The sequence below is a fragment of the Lasioglossum baleicum genome, chromosome 2, assembly GCF_051020765.1.
Source record: "Lasioglossum baleicum chromosome 2, iyLasBale1, whole genome shotgun sequence".
NCBI classification, from domain to species: Eukaryota; Metazoa; Arthropoda; class Insecta; order Hymenoptera; family Halictidae; genus Lasioglossum; species Lasioglossum baleicum.
Window position 1 is genome coordinate 14,725,333 of NC_134930.1, and position 26,060 is coordinate 14,751,392.

The following is a 26,060-nucleotide window of genomic DNA, read 5'->3' on the forward strand; positions in this document are numbered from 1 at the left end:
AAGATGCTGTTGATGTTGAACCACCACACACACGTGACATTCGAAACTTAAATTAAATATAATTAAATATATAAATAAAATTAAATATACTTTGCTATTTAAAATCGTAGTACATAGCATAATACTTAAGGGCTCCATAAGTTCCTTCTACTAAATTGATTCAGTATTTCGTAAAGCTGCTGGGTTTAATTTGATAAAACATTTCAATAATGAACATATGCAACAGCATAAATGTCCATTTATAACAAAGAATTAAATGACGTATACCAATCGTAGAGTTCGATATCGAATAAAAGTGCAAATGCAAATTTATAATACTCTAAAAATATTTGGAATAACGTCTTAACATCTGCTAACGGTTGAAGATGCTGTTGATTTATTTACAACAAATATCCACGTAACTCCTGTGTCTTGAAATCAACACAGATAATTATTATTTTCCATAAAAGTTCGCAGTCTAATGCTAACGACGGAGACTGGCTGTAACGAACGGCGGCAGCGAACGTGTTAATAAGTTTCCGGTAGATAAAGTGGCAGGATCTTCCCAGGTAGGAGCGTTCATCGCTTCCGATTTCCGTCGAGGGGGTGTCTTAGCTTTTTAATTGCACGGTGGCTAATTGTTAAGCCGTCCCGAGCCGAAACGGATAAGTAATTCTTTCGAGGACGGAGATTCTTTTCCTTTGAATTGCAAATCCGGCGTTTAGCTCGCGCCCCGTGCCCGGGCTTGTATTATTCATGACATTCCGCTCAATTGTATAATAGCAACACTTTGACGCAACATTTCGTCGCGTGGCGAGGGTGGTACACACGACACACGACATAGAAAGCGGGGTTGAGACCCGCATATCTTTCGACTCGATTGAATCCGATGAACCCAGTCCTGAACGAAAGGGAGCCGAAAACTACCCCGGGTCTTGCACCCAGTAGGGTTGGCAGTAGCCAACGAAACTGTTATGTCGTCTCTCTTCACGAATCGTCAGTGGGACGTGCCGGTAGAATCTCAGAGTTGTTTCGTTGTTCCCCGAAGCATAACACAGTTCCTGTATTGCTCCCTTAATAAATACATACATTTACAGTTACGATCGCATGAAAAATAATGTCCACGTACAAAACATGTACCAACTCTTTTTTATTGGGTTGAACACTAGAATTAATTGAAATTATCATTTTCTGCTTCTTATTTCGGTAGTACAGAAACTGTCAAGATACTTTTGTTGATAACAATATAATATAAAGCAGTGAACAATAGTGAACATATTAAAGAGATTTAAGGACATCTACTAGTTTCAGCTTAATAAGATAATTTAAAGAAGTAAGAAGTTTCTATTTGACTCCTGTGTCTTGTAATATATGCAAACTATTTTCATTTTGCATAAAAATCTGCAGTGTAATAATTATTCATTCACACACATTGTAATGGCAGAGCGGCATCGACTACCAAGTTTACTCTTGAAATTATTATTTTAAATTGACAACGAATTATTATCGAGTACTTTTGAGAAGAATTCATGAGTTGTTATGACACTTTCGATATTGTTTCTTTAGAAGACTTTCATTTTCCTACCGGCATTCTACCATTTTTTGTACAAAGTATAATAATTAATCGGAAATTCTGCATATATTTTCATCGCACTTTTATCGTGTCAGTTTTCCATTACCATAGCTGAAAGGATTTTTGCAAATAAAAAATTCCTTCTATCTCGTAAATGACGTTTCACATATTATAACGCTGTTTCACATCAATACGATATTAAAGCTTCATTTCGACATATTTCCGCGTGTCTTATAATTTCGCCGAACCGAAGCTCTATTCCCGTTGAAATTGTCAATTTTATATGCCATTCGCTTAATTTATGGAAGTGCTCGTTACAATTAAATGATTCTACTTCGCATACAATGCCATTTAATATTAATGAAATGCGAACACCCCGATTTGACAATTTTCTGCCGGTCGTATAATTTCGTCCAAGCGAATACTCTATTATTTCTGTTCAATTTTAACGTACTGCGTGCCATTTGCTGAATTTATGAAACTTCTCGTTACGATTAAAATTAAATTATTTTTTTTTCGTATGTAGTCGTTTTTAATGTCGATACAAAATATCGAGTACGTGTGCCGACAATTATCATTTCGCTCAAGTCAAAATCATTTTTGTCTCGGTTCAAAATTTGGACTATTGATTAATACTGACTTCAAATTCTTTATTTTACAATCGTTCAGATTGTGAAAACGTTTTGACAGTTACTGGGTACACTTATTTATTCAGATGTACCTACTTTGCAAATGTGCGACGTTTCCACAAACTTGATCTTGTTATTTTTAAAAGGTCCTTGAAAAAGCTGGGTTCATAACAAAACTCGATTCATAACAGAAATGGATTCTTGACAAAACTGGGTTCATAACAAAAATGGATACATCAAATGCAAAACAGTATAATTATTTACAATTCATTAAAAGATTAGACATGTTTTATGTTTTACAAGACAAATTCAAAATTCATATTCATAATATTCATAAAAATCATACAAATAATCACTTGTAGTGCCGGGTTTCTCTAATCCTGAATTTCGAAAAATATTGGATGAAATCGTTCCGTTACACTTACGATGCGGTATAAAGTTGAACAGCAAGAGAAAGCACTTATTCCGGAAAACATTCCGCGGTCCTTATCATTATACCCTCTAGCGTAAGAGCGTAGAGCTAGAGTTAAGTATGGCTAGAGCCGTTTGATTCTCTGGTGAAAAGCTGATAGCGTGTTTTCCAGTGCGGGCGAGTGAAAAAGATAAAAGAACGATTGTAGTCCTTCCTTCGGAACACGTTGTTGTTTCAGGAAGCGAGAACGGGAACGAGAGAGAACGAGAATGAGAAAGAGAGGTTCGGGAAGTGGGTGTATACTGTTTCAATAACGCTCCTACCGTTTATCCCTCGCGTTACTCACAATATACTTTTATACGATTGTCCAGGGGATCCAGTGAAGGGGGTGTCACGGGGGGGGGCCCGGGAAAACTGAGAAAACAGAGAAAACAGTAGGGGCGACGATTTAACGCACAAATAACTTGCCGTCCGTCTTTAGCCCGCGTTCCCTTTTCTTCGCGCACCTGCCGCTGTCGAGATTCTCTCTGGAGAGCTTGCCCCGTGAAAAGTTAGAATAGTTTTTCTCGAGGAGCTATGATTGTTGCGAGCGTAAAAGGAAAGCACGCCCTGGGAACCCGATTTTACAGGATTGTCTCACACCTTCTTTTCTCTATCGCATTACTCGGCGCCGCCGCCATCCCCTACATTTTATCTCTCTCACTCTCTCGTCTCTTGTCTTCTTTACTTCATTTACATTCTCTCGTTCTCTTAAATTCTTCCACTCCCGCTTCGCGATGATTCCTTTACAGGCATTTAAACAATCCCTCATTGTGATCGGTCGAGATGAAAAGTTAATTTTCATCCACAGCTTGAATTAATCCCCCGAGACTCGTCCTGTCGCTGGTATTTGGAAATTATTTTGAAAACTTGCAAAAGTGAGCAACCTCAGGTTTAGTCATCATCGCGACAGTGGAATTTAAAAATCATTTTCACACATTTATAGACAATGGATCTTCACGTAAAATAGGAACGTTCTACCTGAATTGCGGCAAACTTGAAATAAAAATTTATTTTCTTTCTTAACACGTTCGTCACCACACATATTTGACATTCAAAACCTTGCAATTTCGTTACATATACTTGTTGCTATTTAAAATCGTAGTACATAGCATAATATTTAAGAGCTCCATAATTTTCTTCTGCTAAATAGTTTCAGTATTTCGTAAAGCTGCTGAGTTTCGAAACATTCCAATAATAAACATAGGCAACAGCATAAATGTCCATTTATAACAAAGAATTAAATGACAGTATACCAATCGTAGCGTTCCATATCGAATAAAAGTGCAGATACACTTTGCACCGATACATTTTTCGAAAAATTCAACCGAGAATAAAGCTCGATAAATAAACGCAGAATACTGCCATTTTTCATTTCGTATCTGCAACAGAAATAGAGTTACAGCCCAGCCCAGATACAAGATTCTCTTTGCATATTCTATAAAAAATCAATAATAGTTAGCATATGATTTTAAAAATCAATATTGCAGAAAATGAAGTACACATGTACGATACGAGCGAGTATGAAAGTAGAATGGGAGTACGAGGGAATGTAAAACTGGCGTGAGAAGCGTGAATTTGCAGGTTGCAGCGTCGAATGAATGGAAGCTAGTGTTTATAAAACAAAACGAAGGTATGTACAACTATTGTCAGGAACGGAGTGAAGAACGCGTTAAGCCGTGGCTGAGCAGTGAAAGGATGCGCGTGTGGCGAGAGTAGAACGAAAATTTAATAAAAAGTTGAAAAAGCTGGAAAAGTTCATTCGATCTCAACAAAAATTCCACGCGTCCAAGCTATAAGAGAAATAGACTCCATTAACCTCTTAGCTCTTTGTGACGAGTACATTCGTCGTCGAGCAATAATCATTTCTTTACCGAGCATATTCGCCACGTAAGCAAAATGATCGAATTGAAATTGCGGTAAAAAGTAAACAAGATTCCGTGACAAAAACTGCATAAGACGTGCCGGATAAAATATCTACAAATTTTTGCGACGCAACACAGGTGCATGAATTTAACTACAGTATTTTATCCATAAATGTCCCAAATGTCTGGCCGACAATTGTCCCAGAACTGTCCCCACACCTGCGGGGTGAACCCTCTTGAGGGGCCTAGAAGCTAGAAAGTATATCGATCAGATACCACTAATCCAATGACAAAGCTTCTATATTTTTCATCATATTCGTGGCATTTATTAACACTAAATGATACCAAATATGATATAATTCCGATGATGTTTACTCGTGTAATGAACGATGAAAATATCGAACGCAAGGAAGAACAATATGGGAAGTTCTTTGAACTGTGCCGGCACCCGGCGACCCACCGCGTCTCTTTCTTTCCCATACGCTGTCTTTCTTTGCGTCGAAGACTTCCATCCATTTCAAATAAAGAAGTTTTGTTATCAGATTAGTTATGTTTACACTTCTCGACGATCGAGGCCTCTCAAGTTCCGCTGTCCTTTTCTACGTTCGGCAAAAGTCAAAGAATAGTATCCCTGGCGGATAATTGTCCCTGGGCAGACCAGTTTCGGTGACAATTATCGATAAAATACCGTACTAACCGAGCAGCCTTAAAAATGAAATATCAAATAAATATGGAAAATCAACTTTTTCAATCGTTTCATCGTGCATTTGAAAATCGTGTGAAAAAATGGAGTACTCAGAGCCAAGAGGTCCAGAGTTGCGGCTTCTGAGTGTGGCCACTGGGCGAGAAACTTGGTGGACGCTTTCGAGTAAATAAAAATTGTAATCGCTGCCGGTGATTCATGTCGGGCGCAAGTGGCGATTCAAAGTGCACATCCCGTTTAATCCTGCCGGATTTACGTGGGTGGGGTGTAGAGAGGAAGGTCTGAATATCGAATTGACGAATTCACTTTGATCGATCATCCATAGACCGAGTCGCGGGCACTGAATTGCCAGTACAAGCCAGACTATGAGCCGTTTATACGCCGATCGAGACCGTTCACTGTGGTGTTCGCGTTTATGACGTTGTGCCGTGAAACGGCGCACCTAATTCCAACACCTCGACCCCGACGCCCACGCAGACGCCAACGGTTCGCCACCTGGCCAAGATTTATCCGCGCAAGGTGTTACCTTTGCGAAAATCCTAATACACATCTCGCGCCTCGTCCTTCTCGCGACAAGCTTCGGATAAGTTCGATTAACAGCTTGTCTGGTAACATTATGCAATACTAATTTTGCGGGATAAGTTTTTTGAGAGATCTAATTCTTAAATACGTCAAATTTCTTGTTTTCGGCGATGTTTTCTGCTTGAACTGCAGGAGCTAGCCGAACGAATCTTACGTAGAAAAACTGTGTGAGTCCTCCTAAATAAAGAATTATATATTTTCATAAGATTATCGGTATTTAAATATGTTTAATGACTGTACGACGCTTATCACGCAATTTCTAAATACATTAGATTTTTAGCTACGGGAATTTTTTCTGCTTGAACTATGGGAGCTACAGGAATGATTCTTACGTAGAAAAATTGTGCGAGTCCTCCTAAGAATTATATATTTAAATATGTTTAAAAAATATTTAAAGATTGTGCGACGCTTACAACGCACCGATCTTCTAACGAAATCTAACTACACCTCGCGACAGAACTTCTTTCTTCACAAATAGGAAGACGTCAGACCGCAAATTTCGTTTCCAGAAAATATCGTTCGATAGAAAAAGAAAAATCGTTTATTTTATGCGGATGTAATAATTTCGCTCGTATCTAGTTTTCGAAAAATAAATGTTTTAGGGCGTCGATTAAATTTCATTGAAATCTCGAGATGTCGAGGAAGGCGGGAGGCATTTGAATTGCTAAGAAATCGCAGTCTTCTCGATGAAGGATCGTTCACGAACCTCTCGGAAACTATTCGCCTCCCGATGACACTTTAAACGTCGCATCGATCAGCGCGGATTCGATTGTCGTTTACGTATTGTCTCTATGATGTGGTTCGAAGGTCCGACTTCGATAAAGTTTTCCTCCTCACAGTGTTCTCTCGTAGACGACGACGACGCACACTGCGGTTCGATCCGAGATTGAAGACAAGGTGCGAGTGTAGTCAGCGTTCTTGAAAAGTTTCACAGGAGATAGAGAGGACGGAAGAACCGCTTAACCATTTTCCAGATCTGAGTGATCCGATTCGACATTTTTACTGTATTCTATTATTTAACCCTCATCCGTCCTATATTTCACGAGCTGAATCTGCCCGTCGGTGTCAAATTGTCACAGTGGTAAAACATCGATGAAATAACAAGGTAATTTTTTTCTTATTCAAATCGATGAGTTCACATTTACATTATTTCGGAAAAACTGTGTTAATTTGACACCGGGGACGTCACACAAAATCAGATCAATTTATTTAACGAGAACAGAAAGTTTATTGTAACTAGACTGCGTATTTTATGAATGTATGGAAAAAATCGATGGGCGAATGTGGGGTAAAAAGAATTGACTGTATAATTTTGACGTCCCCACAATGGAGCAGCCTGTGCTTCCAACGTGTCCCGGCATTTCGTCTTGTTCATGGAAAGATACGCTTTATCTTGTATGCGAAAACACTTGCATCGCGTGCGGTTTACATCTATTTTGCGAGGCTCGTTTTACCCGGCGCGGCGCGGCGCAGCAGTCGGGACGTGTATAAATCGAATTTCTTCTGGCTCGCCCGAAGGCAACTGCGTTCCACGTTTTCTTGAAAGCCTCTCGGATCTCCTTACGCCGCGACTCGGAAAATATTTTTGCATTACTATGCGCACCAATAATACCATCTAACAACATATTCTCATTCTCCCCGCAGCTTTATATTTTCCGTGCGGATGTATTCCCCGCGCTTGAAAATATTTCCCCGAGGTCGATCAACGTCAATTAACACCTACGATCGTTCACATGCAGTAAAACGCGTGGCAGATGATCGAATTGTATTTTTATGCGATTCCGTGACGGACAGTGGTGTGTCGCTGGATTTTCTCTGTCTTCGGGTACCCTGTGAATAAGTTTAATTATTCACATTTTAACCCCTTCGCCTCCCAGAAATTATGGAATTATTTATGTAAATACCAGGTCATTCAGAGAGTTCGTAGCCTGACACATAGATGATATCGTTAGCAGCAAAAACATATCGTTGTTGAAAGCATCCCTCCTTGATGTGAACATACCATACATTTCAAATTGATCTGTCAAATAGCTTGTTCCAGGCAGCTGATTAAAGTAGACGTATTTTCTTTGGTTAGAAGAATGGAAAACTTGAAAAATCGTGCAGTCATTGAATATTTATATGAAAAAGGATTAAGCGGAAAGGAAATTTTTGATGATATGGTGAATCTGTTAGGGGACAGTGCGCTGTTTCATATGCAATGGTAACAAAATGGGTGCTCTATTTAAACATGGTCGTACAGACATTAATGATGATCCACGTTCAGGACATCCAAGAACTGCAACCACTTCAGAAATGATTGATCATGTCCATGATTTGGTTTTGGAAGATCGCCGACTAACTGTGGTTGCTTTAGCTGAGGCCACAGGCATCTCAACTGGATCAGTTCATGAGATCTTAACTAATGAATTGGGTATGTGAAAGCTATTGACAAGATGGGTGCCGCAAAGTAATCTATTCGGTGTATCGAATTTGGTCGAGATCCGAAAACTGTAAGGTTGAAAAAGTGATCGTATCATACATATTAATCTTTCATTTTCTATTCTATGTAATAGATTAATTTCATGGGTGTTTCATCATCGACAAAGGCAACCATTGTAGTAGAATGAAATTATTCTCGTATTAATGCTTTACCTGCTAGAAGTATATCGTTCATTCATAAGAAAAGTGACATAAGTCAAATGAAGGAAATTTTACAGGAGTGTCATTTGAAAATTACTAAAATACTTTGTTGTTATTTAGATACTGGTTTAATTGTTATATTAGTTGTAAAGTATACACCACAATTTATATATTCATTATTATACTTGTTTTAGAAATATATTTTGAGTTGTGTCACATTTCTTATGATTGAACGACGTTAGTAGAATCTTCGATGACTACGTTTTGCGAAAAAATCACAATTCGTGTAAAATTGACTCACCGATAAAAGATTGATACAACGGTCAGACAAACAGTTGTACGAATCGTTTCACTGCAGATGAAAGAATGAAATGAGATCGGATGAAATGTATATAAACTTCTTGTGTTGACAAAATGGATGAGATGAGATGAGATGAGATGGAATAAAAATAAGATTGCTTCCGTTCTCCACAAATATGGTACAGAATGAGAGTAAATGAAAACAAGTACGTTTATAAATATGGAACGATATGAGGAGAAATTCGATGCATTGCTTACAAACGCGAAACGACATAAGGGGATTCTATTAAAAATAAGTTCGATTTATTCGCAAATGAGAAATCAGATGAAACGAGGTGGCCGCAGGCAACGAACTTTTCCGTCTCGGATCAATTCAGCCATTCGTTTGCTTTCCATTATTCACCGGTGAGACTTGCACGTTGCCAATTCTTGCTTTTCTTCCGCGAACGATTTACGATTGTTTAGGCGCGTGCTATTCAACTCGACGATTCTTTCGCCGTTCCTTGTGCTGGTTCAATTTCGACCGCAAACTCGCGCGAATCATTCCCGTAAAAGCGATCACTTCTGAGGGCTGTTTAAACACATTGGAAGGGTTGCAATGTTATAAACAAATACATCGCTGCGTTCGCAGAGAATCTACAGAATCCATCTATGAAAAAATTCAATTTGGTAGTTAAACCAGAAAAAATTTATGAAAGTTAATCAAAAAGTTAATATCAAAATTAAATATTTTAGAGGGTGCTCTAAAAAAAAGCAATATTTGGATGCTCTAAAAAAGACGATAACTTTTTAAATATTGTACTATACGATTTGAACTTTTTTGGAAAGCTTGAGTATTTAGATTAGTACAGGATGTGAAAAGAAATTTTTTAAAAATTGCAATTGATCGCAATTGTAGAAAAAATACTAAAAGTTGCATTTTACAACTTTTTTATTTCGGCCTATATTGAAAATTTAAAAAATACGTTTTGTAGATCTGTGTCAATTAAACATATACTGAAAATTTGCAATGAGCTACAAACATTTAAAGATGGTAAAAACAGTGCATATAATTGACATAGATCCACAAAACGTATTTTATAAATTTTCAATATAGAAATATGTTACATAATGCAACTTCTAGTATTTTTTTCTACAATTCCGATCGGTTGCAATTTTTGAAAAAATTTCTTTTCACATCCTGTAGTAAACAAATTGCTCTAGCTTCTAAAAAACGTTCAAACCGTATAGTACAATATTAAAAAAGTATTGTCTTGTTTAGAGTCTTGTTTTTGTCACTGTATCTTGTACTGCAGTGGTGGCAGAGTAGGGCACAAATCAACTAATAATTAAAAATGACTAATAGTCTGATTGATTGTTAGTCATAGGATAATAGTCATTATAGTTGAAACCTTACTCTACGAAAAATAGGACAGCGTAATTCGTTGGAGCAGTGTCTCGTGTTCGGACTGCGTTTCACAAAAGAGGTGCGAGGAGATTGAAATTCCGTTTGGATCGAACGTTGACGGATTTCTTGGCCGAGAGAAAGAGAAAAACGTTGGGACAAATACGGGACAAAGTCGGTGTGCGCGGATGGAAATTATCTTAGCCGCTCGTAAAAGTCGCACTCGGATGGGAGGGATAATGGAAACCAGAGCGGACCGGGATGGAACGAAATAGGATTTTGCGGTGAACAACCAAACCAGACCGGTGGCTTCCATTGTCGCCGGAGGTTGCCTCGGCGCACGGTAGTTAGAGCTGTGACGGACGAACGTCCACGACCGATCGTCGGAATAATTGCGGGAGTCGTCCTGTATGCAGTGCGAGGTTCTTCGCAAAAGTTTTCAGACGCGGAGGGATGACAGCGGCAGCAGCAGACGCGACGTGTTCCGTCGTTGTGCCTGTGCTGTGTCGGACTGGCTGCTGCGCGGCCAACGGAAAATCCGCGTCACCGTTTCCCAAGGAGCTTCTTCCCTCGGGAACTTCTCTGGCTCTCTACCAGTTATTACTTATTCAACCATATTGCGGCCACTTTTTCCCCCCGGTCCGCGCAGATAACTTCCACCGACCGGAATTCGATGACACGCGTCGTTGCCGGATCGAGGACTGGGAAAGTTAACTTCTGTGACTAGTGTGTTGGATAATTGAGCTGTTTGAAATGAAGTCGTCCATGCACGTTCCGACTGGTCCGGAATGATTAGAATATTTATTGACTCGATCAAATGGTTGATATACTTCCGCTGTTGCGATCCTTCGTTCACTTTCTAACACGTCGGCTTAAAATTGTAGATAAATTATAGACTGCGTGAGAAAAAAAACCAAAGAAGCATGGTATCAAGTAGGTTACATGATGTAATCATTTTGTTTTTCATTTTTTAGAGATATGAAGGTCACTGTGCATTCTAATAAAATATATAAAAAAAGACATTTTAAAAACCACGCTTATATTAAAATGCACTAAAAAGAAGAAAATTATTTTCTTCCTGGTTCTTTATATAGTACCGAATCCAGTTAAATGATTAATAATATTTTTCTCCAAAATTTCAAGCAATTAGTTCAACATTTCTTCTGTTATAAATAGACTTCGGATCTTTATGCAAAATAAAAATGTTTTGCATTCATTGTGAGAAACAGGAATAACAGAATAGAAGGAATAAGAAGAAGAAGAAATATTACAACATTCTCTTGAATTTTTAAAATCTTTTACTGTTTTATATTTCGCACAACCAATTTCTTCATAAACGCATAAAGATCAGCGGTCTAGTTATAAAATTAGTGTCGGAATAGATAGAAAAATTTAACCATGTGTGAAAATGTTTGATCACTATGAGCAGAGTCTGAATTATGTCAACAGTATGCAGAGTGTCCTCATAGTATTAACAGTGGATGGACAATGTACACTGTACACAGTGTCTGAACACTACTAATAGTTCCTGAATACTACTTGAACAAAATGAACAACATGTGAACACCTAAAATAATATTCCACTCCAGCAGCCCTGGTAATCCTGCGAACAATGAAGTAATACTATTATCGTTACTAATTATCATAACGTTTAACGAGATTAAATATTTTTCACGAGCGAGTTAAACACGATTACCGCAGAGAAGAACGAGGAGCAAGATAAAAATCTCTGTTAAAGAGAAAACGCGTACACCGGGGAAAAAGAGGGAGGAGCAGCTACGATCCGTAGATTTGAGCAGAAAATTAATTTCCTGAGCAGTCGCCGGCTCACAGATTATTACCCCGATACACTCCACCGCGAACTTACTTGACCCGTTTTCAACGGAAAAATCTGCGCAGTGTAACCCACGCCAGGTGATCGTCTCGATTGTATGTACCTGAAACGAGAAAGAAACGAAACTAAAGAATCCTGTTCAAATTAATCGCGTGAGAGAGGAAAAAGATCAGCAACGAGTCATCGTTGCGGTAGGATTAAAAAATGAACAACCACGGCCGTCCAAGCGACGCGTTCCGGTTTAACGAATAAATTTATTTATTCGAGCGCGCGTTACATTCCACGGTAAATCGATCGTTTTTTACAGACCTCCGATTTACGGAATTTTTGCTCATTTTTGCGCGAACATTTTGCTGTACCCATAAATTTTTCACCAGGGAAACAATTTGCTGCGTTCGGATGGATTTTCTTTTCCGTTATAAAATCGATTTTAAATATTGAAAATTATAAAGGAATTCGCGAATGTGTAAAACTCGATTGAAACGCCGACTTTCGTGTATTTGAATAATTTGAAATTTCACTTCAACACTTTCTCTGTCGATCTGGCGACCTCAAAAATTCCATGAAATCAGGTAATTTATTAAATGAGATAAAAATTGGAAAGTTCAGATGTATAATACCGTGCACCAGCTTCTCAGTAACAAAAATTTTGTTGTTAAATACGCTTAATATAATGGTCCAAACTATCTGTCATTTTTGGACGACTCGATATTTACGATTCGATTGTTTACTTCACAAATAAATTATTGCATGAACTCAATCACTTGTATATTTCAATGAAAGTCGCATTGAATGCCTTTAATCGAAGATGTTACGATTAACACTAAACGTATACGACATTTAAGATGTCTCTCTCGTAAATTTAAAACGGACTAAAAAGTATAAAATAATTTAAATAAAAATAAATTTTTAAAAAACGGACTAAAAAGTATAAAATCATTTTTCCTAGCCCCATACAGGTTCCTAACCCCATACAGATGGTCCTGAAAATTTGTGATTGTGAATTTTGAATAGCTATGAAAATACTTGTAAGATTTAAAAGGAAAAACGTGGGGCGCAAAATAATAGTAAGGAGTGTAGAGAGTAGCTGCCGTCGACAAAACTCGCACAACAGTTCATATCATTTGCAGTGCAATAAAATTGTTAGTGACTTACAATTAGGTGAACTATTCATGCATCAATTATCTATTGCATGCGCCCCACGTTTTTTGTTTTGAATCTTACAAGTATTTTCATAGCTATTAAAAATTCACAATCACAAATTTTCAGGACTATCTGTATGGGATTAGGAATCTGTATGGGGTTAGGAACCTGTATGGGGCTAGGAAAAATTATTTTATACTTTTTAGTCCGTTTTATTTAAATTATTTTATACTTTTTGGTCCGTTTTAAAAACATGGTATTTTTTAAAAATTTAATTTTATTTAAATAATTATTTTCTGCTTTTTAGTCTTGTGTGTGTGAAGTGTTTCAATCGATATTAAACATTTTGATGAGATTATAAACAGACGGACAAGAAAGCGAGCTAATAAAACCGTGGTAAAATGGCGAAAAATTTAATTGATTTCGATTTCATGCGAATAGAAAGATCGATTGAATCGATTCCCGAAAATATCTCGATAATTTTAAAAAATGTGATATCAGTCGTTTGATGAAGAGTGATGGGTGCAGCGTTAACAAGATGTAACAGCGTCGCAGGAAAGAGTAACTCGGCGGAAATCGATAAAATGAAATTGCTGCGGCTCGCGAGAATTTAGCCGCTTGGTTCTTCGAGTTTCCGAGCAGGGTTTCGGGCGTATGCAACGTCAGGAAAGAAAGGTTTTTAGAGTAAGCTCGTCCCTCGTGGGAAAATTGAAGGATCTCCGGTGGCGCGGACCCTTAAACTTTCGAGTTGGAGCGGGCACACGAGAGTTAAGACGAGCCGGCTAAGAGCGCCGCGAGTAACCACTACGCAACCGCTTCGTCTCGTCTCTTCTCTTCTCTTCTCCTCTTCTCTCCTCTCCTCTCCTCTCCTCGAGCTGTGTCGCACTTCGACGAAAATTAATTCTGTCCCGAGACAGGCTACGCTCGAATTTTCCTCGCCTCGACTTTTCCCGAAATTCGCGGCGACTCGACCGTGACACGAAATTGCACGAGCGCTCTCGAAAAAAATTGTAATACACCAGCCTCGGAACGTATTTCAACAATAAATCCTCAACTTTCGAAAAACCGTCGACGCTTACGCGGTTGTAATTTTGCGATGGAGCCTCGGTTTCATCGTCTATTTTTTTTTTTAATCTTTGCGCAGTGCATGGACATTGAAAAAACTGGAAGCATGTCTGAAAGCGTCGGATTCAAAGATTTAAGCTCCCTCAGATCGTGCATTTTCTTTGAAGATCTTGGCGCAGGACATGGCCATTGAAAAGACTGGATACAAACGTCTCTGACAGCGTCGCAAAATTTTTTCCGTGGCCGAATCTATCGTAGATGCAAAGATTGATGCTTCCTCTTTATAACGACTACCTACAACTTGATACACGATTTTTTTTTGCTGTTTTATAAGAAGGAAATCAGGATCGAGTCTTGCAAAAATATTCCTTTGGTCCTACAAAGCTCGATGGTGCGGCCCCAAAAAATCGTATATCAACTTTTGGAAGCTTCACATCTATGGCGGATTCATGATTCAATCTGTGCCATTTTCAAGAGGATCAGTGTCCTCTAGAAGTTCCAAACTTTGAAACGAGTCTAGGATTATCGTGGTACGATTCTTTTTTACTCGATGATATTTCGCATCGTTCTATTTGCTGTCTGAATATTAACGCGAGCTTGAGAACTGAAATAAACGGAAAAAGACTCGACTGAACACCGGGGAAATTTGTTTATGTCGAATCCGATTGTCGCGGACAATGAAGAGGGACTTTCGAACTGGATGGCACTCCGAAAGCGATACGGTTCTACCGTGAACTCGATGGGGCATATTTTAAAGAACGGCGGCGAATGAATTTGACTCACGCAATGGGGCTGATCGTTTATATGTAGAATAATCGGCAGTTCCGGCGTTTGCCTTGCCCACTGTTCTCCGTCCCGGCATTGTTCCGATGGCTTGCGCGATTGTCGTACAAAACCTATTCCTCACCGCAGCCGGACCATTTGTTTCAAAAGTGGATTACGTTTGTTTCCTGAAAAGTAACAAAGCTGTTATTCTCATTCGATTAAAGTTTTAAACGTTTCCCGACTTGTTGGAAAACATCTGCGAGAGCACCGGAGCCTGCTCCTTTATTCCCGCGAATCGTTGACGAGCGGCCAATCGTCCCGGGCTTGTTAAAACTGTTTCCCTCGTACTTCAAAGTGGATTTTGCAAAATTAGATTCCGGAATAGAAAGACCTCTACCCCCGGTGAATTCGGGAGAATGGCGATTCATTCGAAAACGAACCCCGATCAATTATTTTCACCTACGGACGACCAGCTGCGACTAGATTAAGCGGTTTCGATTTTCAGTTAGCCGGACACTCAGGAATTTTTTCGTTCTCGCTATTGGATAATCGGTCGATTCTTTTGGAAGCAAATCTTTGGTTTGTTACAATCTGCTCTTTTTTAACAAGCACAACGAAACGTCACTATATAAAACAATTCGTTGGGAGATCCTCACAGTCAGCTGTTAATCATCGGTTTTGAAAGGATGGTAGTTGAATCATTAAAATAGGAGGGTTTTTTTAACGAACAGGAACATTTTTGCAATAAAAAGTCAATCCGATGGAGAGATAAACGATTCAATTTGTAAATTCTTCGATAAAATCAGCAACAATGAATCGACCAGCAGTCCGTATTTTTCGAAAACAGTGGAAAATTTGGTGAATTGTCGCACGCTAAACGGTAAAGGGTCAATATACACATTTTTCTGTATTTTAAAATTGTGTACTCTTTTATTCACTCACTTTTATACACTCTTTTATCAGTTAACTTCTAATGCTACGTTTTTTTACATTTAGGATTAGAACTTCTTTGTCGTTTATATCAAGCTCGTTAAACATAGACTGTATTTGTATAAAAATATGGGCCTGAGTATTAACAATTCTCTCGTCAATCTGTTGTAAAATGTGTATTTTGAGCACTCGGAGCAATATTTTTGAAAATAATCACTAATACATTTGTCGAAAGATGTAGTTTATGGCGCAGTAGAAAATTGAAGTCTTTTTTTGCAGGGAGTAAATATTTGACAGATATCATTTAACGATATGCAACAACATATTGTATAATAAATTACAGAGTACTTTCATTAGTTGTGGAACGACACATTATTTGCATTAACCGTGTACAAGAAGTATATTGACAAAAAATAATTTAGGACCACAAGACATTTTTAGATATCTTCTGGTTTGAGCAGAACAATTTTTGTTCATTAAATTTTTGTCAGCAATGACAAAAGTTGATTTCAAAAACGCAAACACCTCTGCTATTTTTCAACACTAAACCTACCACTGCCGGTCAAATGACCGGTTTTTCATATTCTTCATTTCACAATTATTGAAACTATGAAGTTTTTTACACGAAAATTGATTCAATAGATTTTTTACTCAGCCATATATTGTAATAAAAATTGCACAGAATCTAAATAAATACAGCCTTGTACTTTTTGCAAAGTTAAAACATTTTGGTCGTCTTTAGTGCTCGGTAGGTTTAGTGTTAATATTTTATTCTAAAAAACATGCAGAGTGAGGACAGTAAAAAGCCGGAATTTTTGACGTAGTGGAAGTCCAAAAATTTTTCACAAGCATTCGTAGATAGTCAAGGTGGTGGATCCCCTTAATTGGCAAGGTACAAGTTGATTTTCCGAATGTTGTTCGACGAATAGGGGAGTGTGCGATGTGTCGGTGCACCGATGCTGGTGTAAATCGTTGACGGAAACGCGGCATCAATGAAAAAAACATTTCCGAGGCAGTTTTGTTGGCAGGGAGACACGCTTGCATCGTGCACACGCGTCGGGAGTTTAAGAGGAGTTGGGCGGATGGTGTCCGCGAGGGTAACAGCGTGTAACCGGACCGACAGTTTGGGGAGCATCGAGCTATTTTCCTTCTATTCTAGCGGAATAACATCCATAGAGTGCCATTGTTCACGAATGATCGACTCCCTCTTCCTCTTCGCGCGCCATTTGCCAGCCCCAAATTGCTCTGCCCTTAAATTATACAACGGAAAACGCAAGCAATCGTTTCGAACGAATTTTACAATTCCGTCTACTACCTAACCCCCGCGATCAACGCCCCCCTACACTCGCTATTTTATTCGCGAATGTGTGTTTCGCGCTTGCAATTTTCACCCCCGGACGAAACGCGGCGGGCAACACTCAACCCCGATTCAATTGTGGAAATTCGCAATTTGTTTCGCGCGTAACCCGCGGTGAGAATCGCGCAAGACGATTTCCGCAGAGCGCGTAAATCTCTGACGCAAATTAATATCGAACACCGCGAGTCTCTACCACAGTGCTAATTAAGTTTTACGGCGGAAAGGACTGTTCGAATGAATTACTGGATTACTACTGGACTAACCTAATTTCTCTTTCAATTGCGAATTATCAAAAAACATGGTCAGTATCTTGTAGACCTTGGTTCCCTCAAATGGTGTTCTTCCTTCAAGGTTTTCAAGTGCTCGGATGTGTTTTGATGTATGGTCTGCAGTGTCCTTCAGTCGACCTTGAACTTTTAAATTCTCTAGGAACATTTCCAAAACGTATTCTCAAGGAATAGATACTTGAAAAAGTTTCCAAAGAAAAAGCACAAACAACTTTTTTTGCTGCGAATTATTAACTTCCCGATTTTATAGGGAAGTTATTGTAATGACCCCGAAAATCGAAAATCGATTTTTTAGCAGATCTTCACGTTTCATGGTCATTGCAGTCATTCTAGACTATTTTAAGCAAAATGTTCGTATGTGTGTGTGTGTGTGTGTGTGTGTGTGTGTGTGCGTATGTCTGTTTCTATGGTATCAAATTTTTCGTTAACGTTTTCTGAAAAAGTAACAACGCGATCAGAATGATGAATGATGCAATCGATGTGCCCCGTCGTAACTTAGAGCTGATTAGATTTTGGTCCATATTGGTCAAGTAGTTTTTTAGATTTTTAGTTTTTTTCGAACGGAGTTGATTCTACAATGCAATTTATACGAGAGAATGGAAAGTTTCCACCGAAGAAACAAACGTAATTACACAAAAAAATTTTTTTTTCATTTTTCTTAAATTAAAAAAAATTTTTTTAATTTAAAAAAAAATTTTTTTTTTGTACCTTACGCTAATGTTTCCGCTTACAATAATCGAAAATTATCCCAATGCAAGAGTGAGTTAATCATCTCTACTCCCGAGAATACATTTTCAAAGAATATCGATGAAAGTACAAAAAAAATTTATATTACAATCTTTAAAAAAACAATCAGTTCAAAACGAATTATTAACTGAGATTAAATTGAAAATTAATATAAACAATATGATAATTATTAATAACATTAATGTTGAAAACGGATTGGTTAATGGAGCACACATGCGGAATATTAAAATTTATTACTTTTCAAGAAAATACTAAAATTCCGTCTATATTGTGGTTAGATTTTCAATTGGCCAGAGTAGGAGTGAAAGTAAGAACTCGTTATCGTGATTATATGAAAAATGCAAATATTCATCAAAATTTGCCACCAATAATAAAAATATCGAATCAAGTAAATATGTCGAGTGAGGAAAAATATCAAATCACACGTAGTCAATTTCCAGTGGTTCCTGCTGAAGCGATTACGATTCATAAAAGTCAGGGACAAACATACGAGAAAAGTATGTTTGAATTTTAAAACATCAGAAAAACGAACTTTACACATGTTGTATGTAGCACTGAGCAGAGTTTCAAAATTGAGCGGTTTATATATTTTGGGACAATTTAAATTAACAGTATCGAAGAAAACCAAGGTCAATACTGCTAACCCGGATAATGAGGAGTCGTATCGTTTGCGAAAAACTATAATAATTAAGACAATTTATTTTGCAACATCAGTACGCTATAACAAGGAACCAAGCGAGCAACGAGTCTACGATGTTCGTTTAAGGCGACGCCATATAGCAAACATCTTGATAAGTAGAAAACTATTGAATTTCCCTGAAAACGTATAATCTTCTTAAAACGTACTAAAAATAATGATAATAATATACTGCAACTAACGAATCGGGAAGTTCTTTGTGTGGCTCGTGGAGAGTCACACACCAAATCAAAAAAACATTAATAGCTATAGGTACTACTAGCCATGCGTACCACTAACCCTTTCGCAAGAGCAGTCCTATCCGCGAACTCGCGAAGCGAGTGAGCAAAAACAACCCTACTCGCGAGCGAGCGAAGCGAGCGAGCAACAATAACCCTCTAGTTGTATCATGTGTCAATTTACTGTAACAATTATTTAATGTTGTTGTAAAACACTCATTGAATATTGTTCAAAACTCTATTAAAATGTTTTTACAACCACTTTTAAATGCTTATATACCATGTTGGTTATGGTAATATTTAATTGACATTCAAATTGCTTTTGACCTGAACAAGTACTTAGATGTGAATTTATTTGGTGAAGCCCTAAAGGAGTTTTATATAATTGAAAAAGTGGTAATTTGCAAAATTGCTTTTAAATATCAAATGAGATCGAACCAGTGCGCCGATAGCATTAATACCGATTTTATGAACTTTACAATCGACATAACGAAATATTTAACTTTTAACAGTGGTAAACAAAATATGTCCTTTTTCGATCCTAGTGTTAAACAATTATTTTGCGGAACCATTTGGATCTTGAATTTCGACTGGACGATTGCAAAAGTGCTTGCTCTATGTTCAGATCCCTCAGGACGAAAAAGGAGTCTATCAGCTTGTAAAATTGTGATATATTTCGAAATCTAGCAGGAGCTTTTTCAATTATCTAATGGTAAGAAAGAGTGGTAACGTTCTGAACAGTCCTGCCCCTCGTGTAACGCAATAATCTGAGCGAGATCAGGAATAAACCGGTGACGAAGAACCAAATCCTCTTTCGTCCCGCTACAAAAGAGCCGTGAAATCGAATTTCCTGGATAATTGTATACGATATCGAACCGCTGCGATCGTGAGTTGGAGGTCGAAGATCGCGTTACGTTACAATCTGCGAGGAGGAAGCCTGGCGTTAGCATAGAACAGGCAACGAGGCAACGAAGCAACGAAGCAACGAAGCAACGAGGCAACGAGATCGCTCGTCGACCAGAAGCTTAATCGACACGAACGGGCGAAGAGAAATTTAAATAAACCGAGGTGTGGGATTTGGGCTGCGATCGTAGCTCACCGATTTCGATCTGGGGATCGGGATCGAGCGAATTCGCCAGGGATCCATTTGTTTTTCGGGTGGGAGAACAGTCGGGGGCCGGTAATCGTGGATTCGATCGTCGAAATCCGATGAAGGGTTCGAAGCGGAAATCGAGAGGCGCGTCGAAATCCCGGAGATCAGCCCTGGGAGCGGGAGCGGAGTTGAAACCGAGTTGAAACGGAGTTTGAAACGGAGTCGAAACGCGCGGCACAAGAATGCCCCAGCGAGAGCTTTTCTTTGCGCGACTGCTCTCCAGAATCAGCCGCGTGCACGGGAGCACTTTCGCAATGGAAAATTCTCTTTCGTTAGCTCGCTAGACCATGCGCCCCTCGTATACCACGCTTCGGAGCTCTCCAGTCCGGGAGTGGTTAAGACGAGTTCACCCTAAGTAACCACCGAGCAAGATACACGCTTGCTTTTCCACCGCGGACACGCTCGTTCCGACCTGTAACCTGCGTTTCTTCCTTCCTTCCTTGCTTCCTTCCTTCCTTCCTTCCTTCCTTCCTTGTTTCCGATACCTCTTTGTCCCTGTTTCCCCCTGCGTCGATCGTAAACACAGTGCTGTGAATAATTACAGGTTCAAGGCGATTTCTACTTTCCCTGAATATAAAGCAGACCTGGGCGTTTAACAAAATTTTTAAATTACTGTTTAAAGTTATTTCAGAAATAATTTTATTATTATTTCTTTATTATTTATTTATTATTTCTCGAAATAAATTATTTGTTATTTTTATTTTCGCTGATTATTCTCTTCTTTGGCATTTGATATTGTTTACACATATTACTTATACATGCAGCGTGTGGCCGGACGGGTGGTACAACCGGGCAGGGGATGATTCTATAGTCTACCTGTAAAAATTAGTCGAAAAAAAGGAATAACATTTTCTCGTTTGATGCCTCGTTTTTGAGAAGATAGACTTTAAAGATCCGTCGGGTTCGCGTGCTTCAGTATACGCAGGTAGTAGAATCGGTTGGTCATGATCAGACGCGTCAGACGATTCCTATCAATAGCATGTATATTTGCTGCATTTTTAAAAACGATTTTCCCGAAAACGTCAAATGAAAAAATGTTATTCCTTCTTTTCCACTAATGTTTACATGCAGAATCATCCCCTCCCTGGTTGTACCACCCGTCCGGCCACACCCTGTATATACACATTTATTTAGATATTATTGATATTGTTTATAAATATATACACAGTATTTTGATTTCGTTGACATTTATTTTGAATGTTATTTCAGAGACAATTTCTCGATAAAAGATGAAACACTATTCGTCCAAATCATCAGTCCTACAATTTATTATATCATCGATTGAAACACATTATTTGTCAACTACTAAAGAGCATTATTTCCAGAATTTATTTGCAAATTATTATTATTCGAAATAATATAATATACAAGGATGATTCATTACACAATTTAAGGCTTCAGCCTTCCAAATTCGAAATTCATTGTTCGTCTTTCTCGAGAACGTTCTCCACATTACCTAACAGCTGTGAGAAAGTGAACATTCTTGTTTGTTTCGAAAATTTTGCAAATTCAGGCGTTCGTGCAGAGGAGTCGTTTATCTTCTGCTGAAATTTTAATTATGCCACATGTAGAATTAACAAATTGATTAACGCATTGATCCATTTCAACGACTATTCGAGTATTTAGATACGCGAAGCTCGTGACGCGCATAAAATACGACAAAAATATTTCATTTTCCCTACAGAAGAGCGGTAACAGCTTTTTTAAATTAATTAGTAGCGACACGTAAAATTGCTTATCTCGTCCCGATGTGACGCGATATCTCCAACTGAATTTCTCTTTACGATATATTTTTTAATTATACGGGAAACACGACTGCTTTCGTTTAATCATCCAGTTCCCCAATTTCCTCGCCATAGTAACAGCATTCTATCGATTCGGTTTCGTTCATAGCCCAATTTAGAGAAACTAGAATCAGATAGAAATTGATTAAATGGATCGTTGCATCAAATCCTAAATGAAATAAAAATTGCATTGTAGTTCATTCTATTCTGTTCACCCCCTCTTTTTATTCCTGTTTCGACAGCCATACCGATATCGTCAATATATTTCACTAGGTTTTCGCTGGTCTTTGAAACAAATGTTAAGTAATTACTGCCGGGAAGCTGAAGAATGAAAAACACGGGAAACATCCCTTCATTCTGTACTATCAACATCGCGTTTATATTCTTTCTTCTTGTTGTATAACAAATATGCTAATGTGTTTTAGTGTTACTCGCTCATTTTCCAGATTTCATGTTCACAAAAAATTGTTGACATTTAAATCGTAAGAATTTTATTCTTACTTTTTTCTGTTTCCATTCTACTTTATTCTAAATAGTTAATTTCGTCCAAAATATTTTTGCACGGCACAGAAGGTGAAAATGCATGTATCTTCCGAGTCTAGATACTGTAAATCCTCTATAAACGCAAAAGCCTTGGGGAGATTCGTTTCCATTTATCGTAGACGGGACACAATCTTTTTGAGCTTCAAAGGCTGAGCCGAACGTAGAGAAGGACAGCGCGTGTAAAGAGAGACCGCGCGCGGCCGAAGCGACTGCGACTCTCCGCGTCTCTTTCTTTCCTATACGCTGTTCTTCCTTGCGCCCGAATCGTTCATCGTCAATTATACCACTAAATATAGTTGAAATTATATCGTGTTTGGTCTTATTTTAATCAGCAAAATGCCACAAATATATTGGTGAAAGTTTCCTACAAAAACAAGTAATAATAAAAAAGATTTAATATTGGTGTTACATTGTAAGTCACACGGGTCTTTGAACTGTGCCGACGACTGCGACTCTCCATGTCGCATTAGTTTATAGAGGATTTACTGTATTGTAAACTGTTCGATTTAATGTCTACCATCGCTGCAGAATACACTCCTGTAAAATCGAGTACTATGAATGAAGCTTAACTGATTGATGTGCATTACGAAACAAAAGTGAGCGAAGTATGATCCCAGAATCATTTACACGGGTATTCTGGAGCACCGTACGAGGATCAACCGCACAAAGTATAATAGGCAAAGTACTCTATCGTTTGAATCCCGTATCCGTTTCACCAGGAAAAATCGATTGTTTGGACGTTTGTTCCAAATAGTGCGTCCAGCAATCTCGAGCCGATTATGCATCTTTTCACGAGCAAATAGCCGAGGGGAATATCGGCGAACGACAACGGTTGATAGTCGTTTCGCGAACCCATTCAATATTCTATACACACGATATCCTGCTGGTTTGACACAGTTACGCTACGGCCAAGTGGAAAATTGCAGTCGATGAAAGAACGCGTTCCTATCGCGTGGGAACGATAGAGGGAAAGAGAGAGACAGCTAACGAAATCCAAAGTAAACGAAAAACAACAAACAGGGGTTTTTCTCGAGTCACCGGAGAGCAGGGCGTATTCCGCAACGGACGGATGAGAGCCGGATACGCGATCGCGTAAATCTTTCAGCATTTAATCGTCTTAATAGCTGTATGTCTTCCGAGATTGGAGAGACGGTAGTTCAAACAGCGAGTCGTCCCTCTTATAATGAACGCGCGTGCAACGACGAAAATTTACGAAGACGTCAACAGCGTTCTTCTTCCTCCTCCTCCTCCTCCTCCTTTTCTTGTTCTTCTTCTTCTTCTTCTTGCTCTTCTACTTACTCGGGAGCATCCCAGTCGAAGAGTCCGCGAGTAGACGTATTTTAATTCTTTCGAAAGTTTGTAGCTTTCCGAAGTGTACCGCGTCCCATAGCGCGCCAACTTTACGCAAGCTCTCGAGAGATCGCTTAAACGAATTGCAGCCAGTTAGCACGAGATTATTTAATTCTTTACCTCTCCTCCCCCCTCCCACTTTCGATCCACCTTCTCAATTCTCAATTTTTCATATTTTTGCCCACGGCACTATGTACCACATCTAGCAGTTCATTTGGTGAAAAATGACTTTTCTTATATCGGTATTTAATGCATTTGCGTTACTTTTTCTAAATGTTTAGCAATGTCGGTATTAATGAGATTGAATAAAAATTGTAGTTACTACAAGCATTTTAAAATTACTAATTTTCTTTTGTTAAACCTGCCGAATCTATCTAATATTTCTAAAAACATTTGTTTTTAAAGAAAGAGCGTTCTTTTGAATTTAATGAAAGTTGCCAAAGTTATTTCCCTTTGGCATGGAATATCCTTTGAGTTCCGAATAGTTCCTCATTTTTTCAAATTGAAATATTTTCAGTATACTTGTCCTTGTACGATGCCGTAAGAATGATTTCCACCTTCGTCCTTCTTCAGTAATTATTATTGTTTATAGTGTCACAGATACTTCAGTGAATATTGATGTTTATATCGAATGCAATATTGCTTTCTAAACGTCTGTCACACCTTCAAAAAACCGATTAAATTAATAACATTTATTAAAAATTGTACAAACATTTAAAAATCAACGTTTCATAAATACCATTGTAGATTGTTGTTTATTTTAAAACTGAGACAAAAAAATGTTTTAACTAAAAGCTAATCAACATTTAGCGGTCTACAAATTTCAATACGCAAAATTTAAAGAAAATGTTTATTCTATAAAAGATCAAAGTCATCTCTAATTTTTAAAGATCATCGTATAGTTTTGACTTGATAGTATTGTAGCTGATATCAAAGCGAATGCAATAAGCTACATTGTTATACCCTCAAACTTCCAAATAGTGCCGCCCGGACCACTGTGCGGCAGTGTTAACAAGATTAAGAGGGGGATTTTAAACTAAAATATAAATTAGTAAATCTAATTGAATTTACATAAATTTAAATTTATTTTTCGTATCCGCAAAATGTGTACAATTCGAAGAATAATGTTGTTGCTTCTCGACTTTCAGGTAGCACAGCATCATGTTCAAGAAATTTTCGAACCGACTTTCTGGAGGAGTGGCCAACCCCTGGAACGGGACCCCATTTCGACATCTCCATGAAGTCGAACTTCACCGGACTGGTGGGGAAGGAAGTGTATCTAGTGTGCAAAGTGAAGAACGTTGGAAATCGAACGGTGAGTTCCAACGAATTTCAAATCCCGCGAAATCCCTATTCGAGCGAACTCGAGAATGAACGAACATGTTCACCCCTCCGATTCGTTCAACTCTTCCGGGGGAAACACAGGGTGAGCCACCTAAGACAAGTCACCTGAATAAAATCTCCTACATTTGTTGAAATAGGAAGAAATGTTTCACAGACAAAAGTTGTTTGGTTTCGAGTTTCGAGGGGCCTATTGCGTGGCGTACATAACTTTATTTCTTCTTTTATGACATAACGTCAATCGATAGTAAACAAGCCCTGACATTGTCCCATACTATATTAAATTTTCTTGAAAAAGAAGCCACCTACGCAAATTCATTATACTTGATTTTCGTCTTATATCCAACCGTAGAATCTACCTTTTTCTTTTTTTTAAGGGCGATGGGAAATGCATTTTACGCACACAACCCCCCTTCCAGGTCTAATGACGGTTAGGGGGGTAGTGTGGAACTCACTCTGTCTGAGTAGAGGAGACTAAGGCATACCCACTAAAACCCCATCGCCCAGGAGCCCAAGAGAGACCCTGCTTCTCCCTCTCTCTAGCCCAAGATTATGGAGTTTGCTGGCCCGCTGTTCGCATACTACGCGAACTCTTCTTTGGCTCCTCCTTCCACGCCTGTTCTTGGCTATTAAACCATACAGGGTGACAAGAAATAACGGAGTTAATCATTTCTTATTATAATTCTGTCAAATTGACGAATTTTGAAAAAGCAAATAATAACAACCATAACATGGACCTTTAGTATTCATATATTTAA

The 26,060-nt window shown here is 38.4% G+C and overlaps 1 protein-coding gene across 1 annotated transcript in view; it reads left to right on the plus strand.

Annotated features, from left to right (window-relative positions):
• Positions 1-26,060, plus strand: part of LOC143221691 (uncharacterized) — a 52,408-nt gene that overhangs the window by 3,853 nt on the left and 22,495 nt on the right. Inside the window, exon 2 of the mRNA XM_076447128.1 lies at positions 25,110-25,276. Coding sequence (XP_076303243.1) covers positions 25,110-25,276 — 167 coding nt within the window. The remainder of the gene's footprint in view (positions 1-25,109; positions 25,277-26,060) is intronic.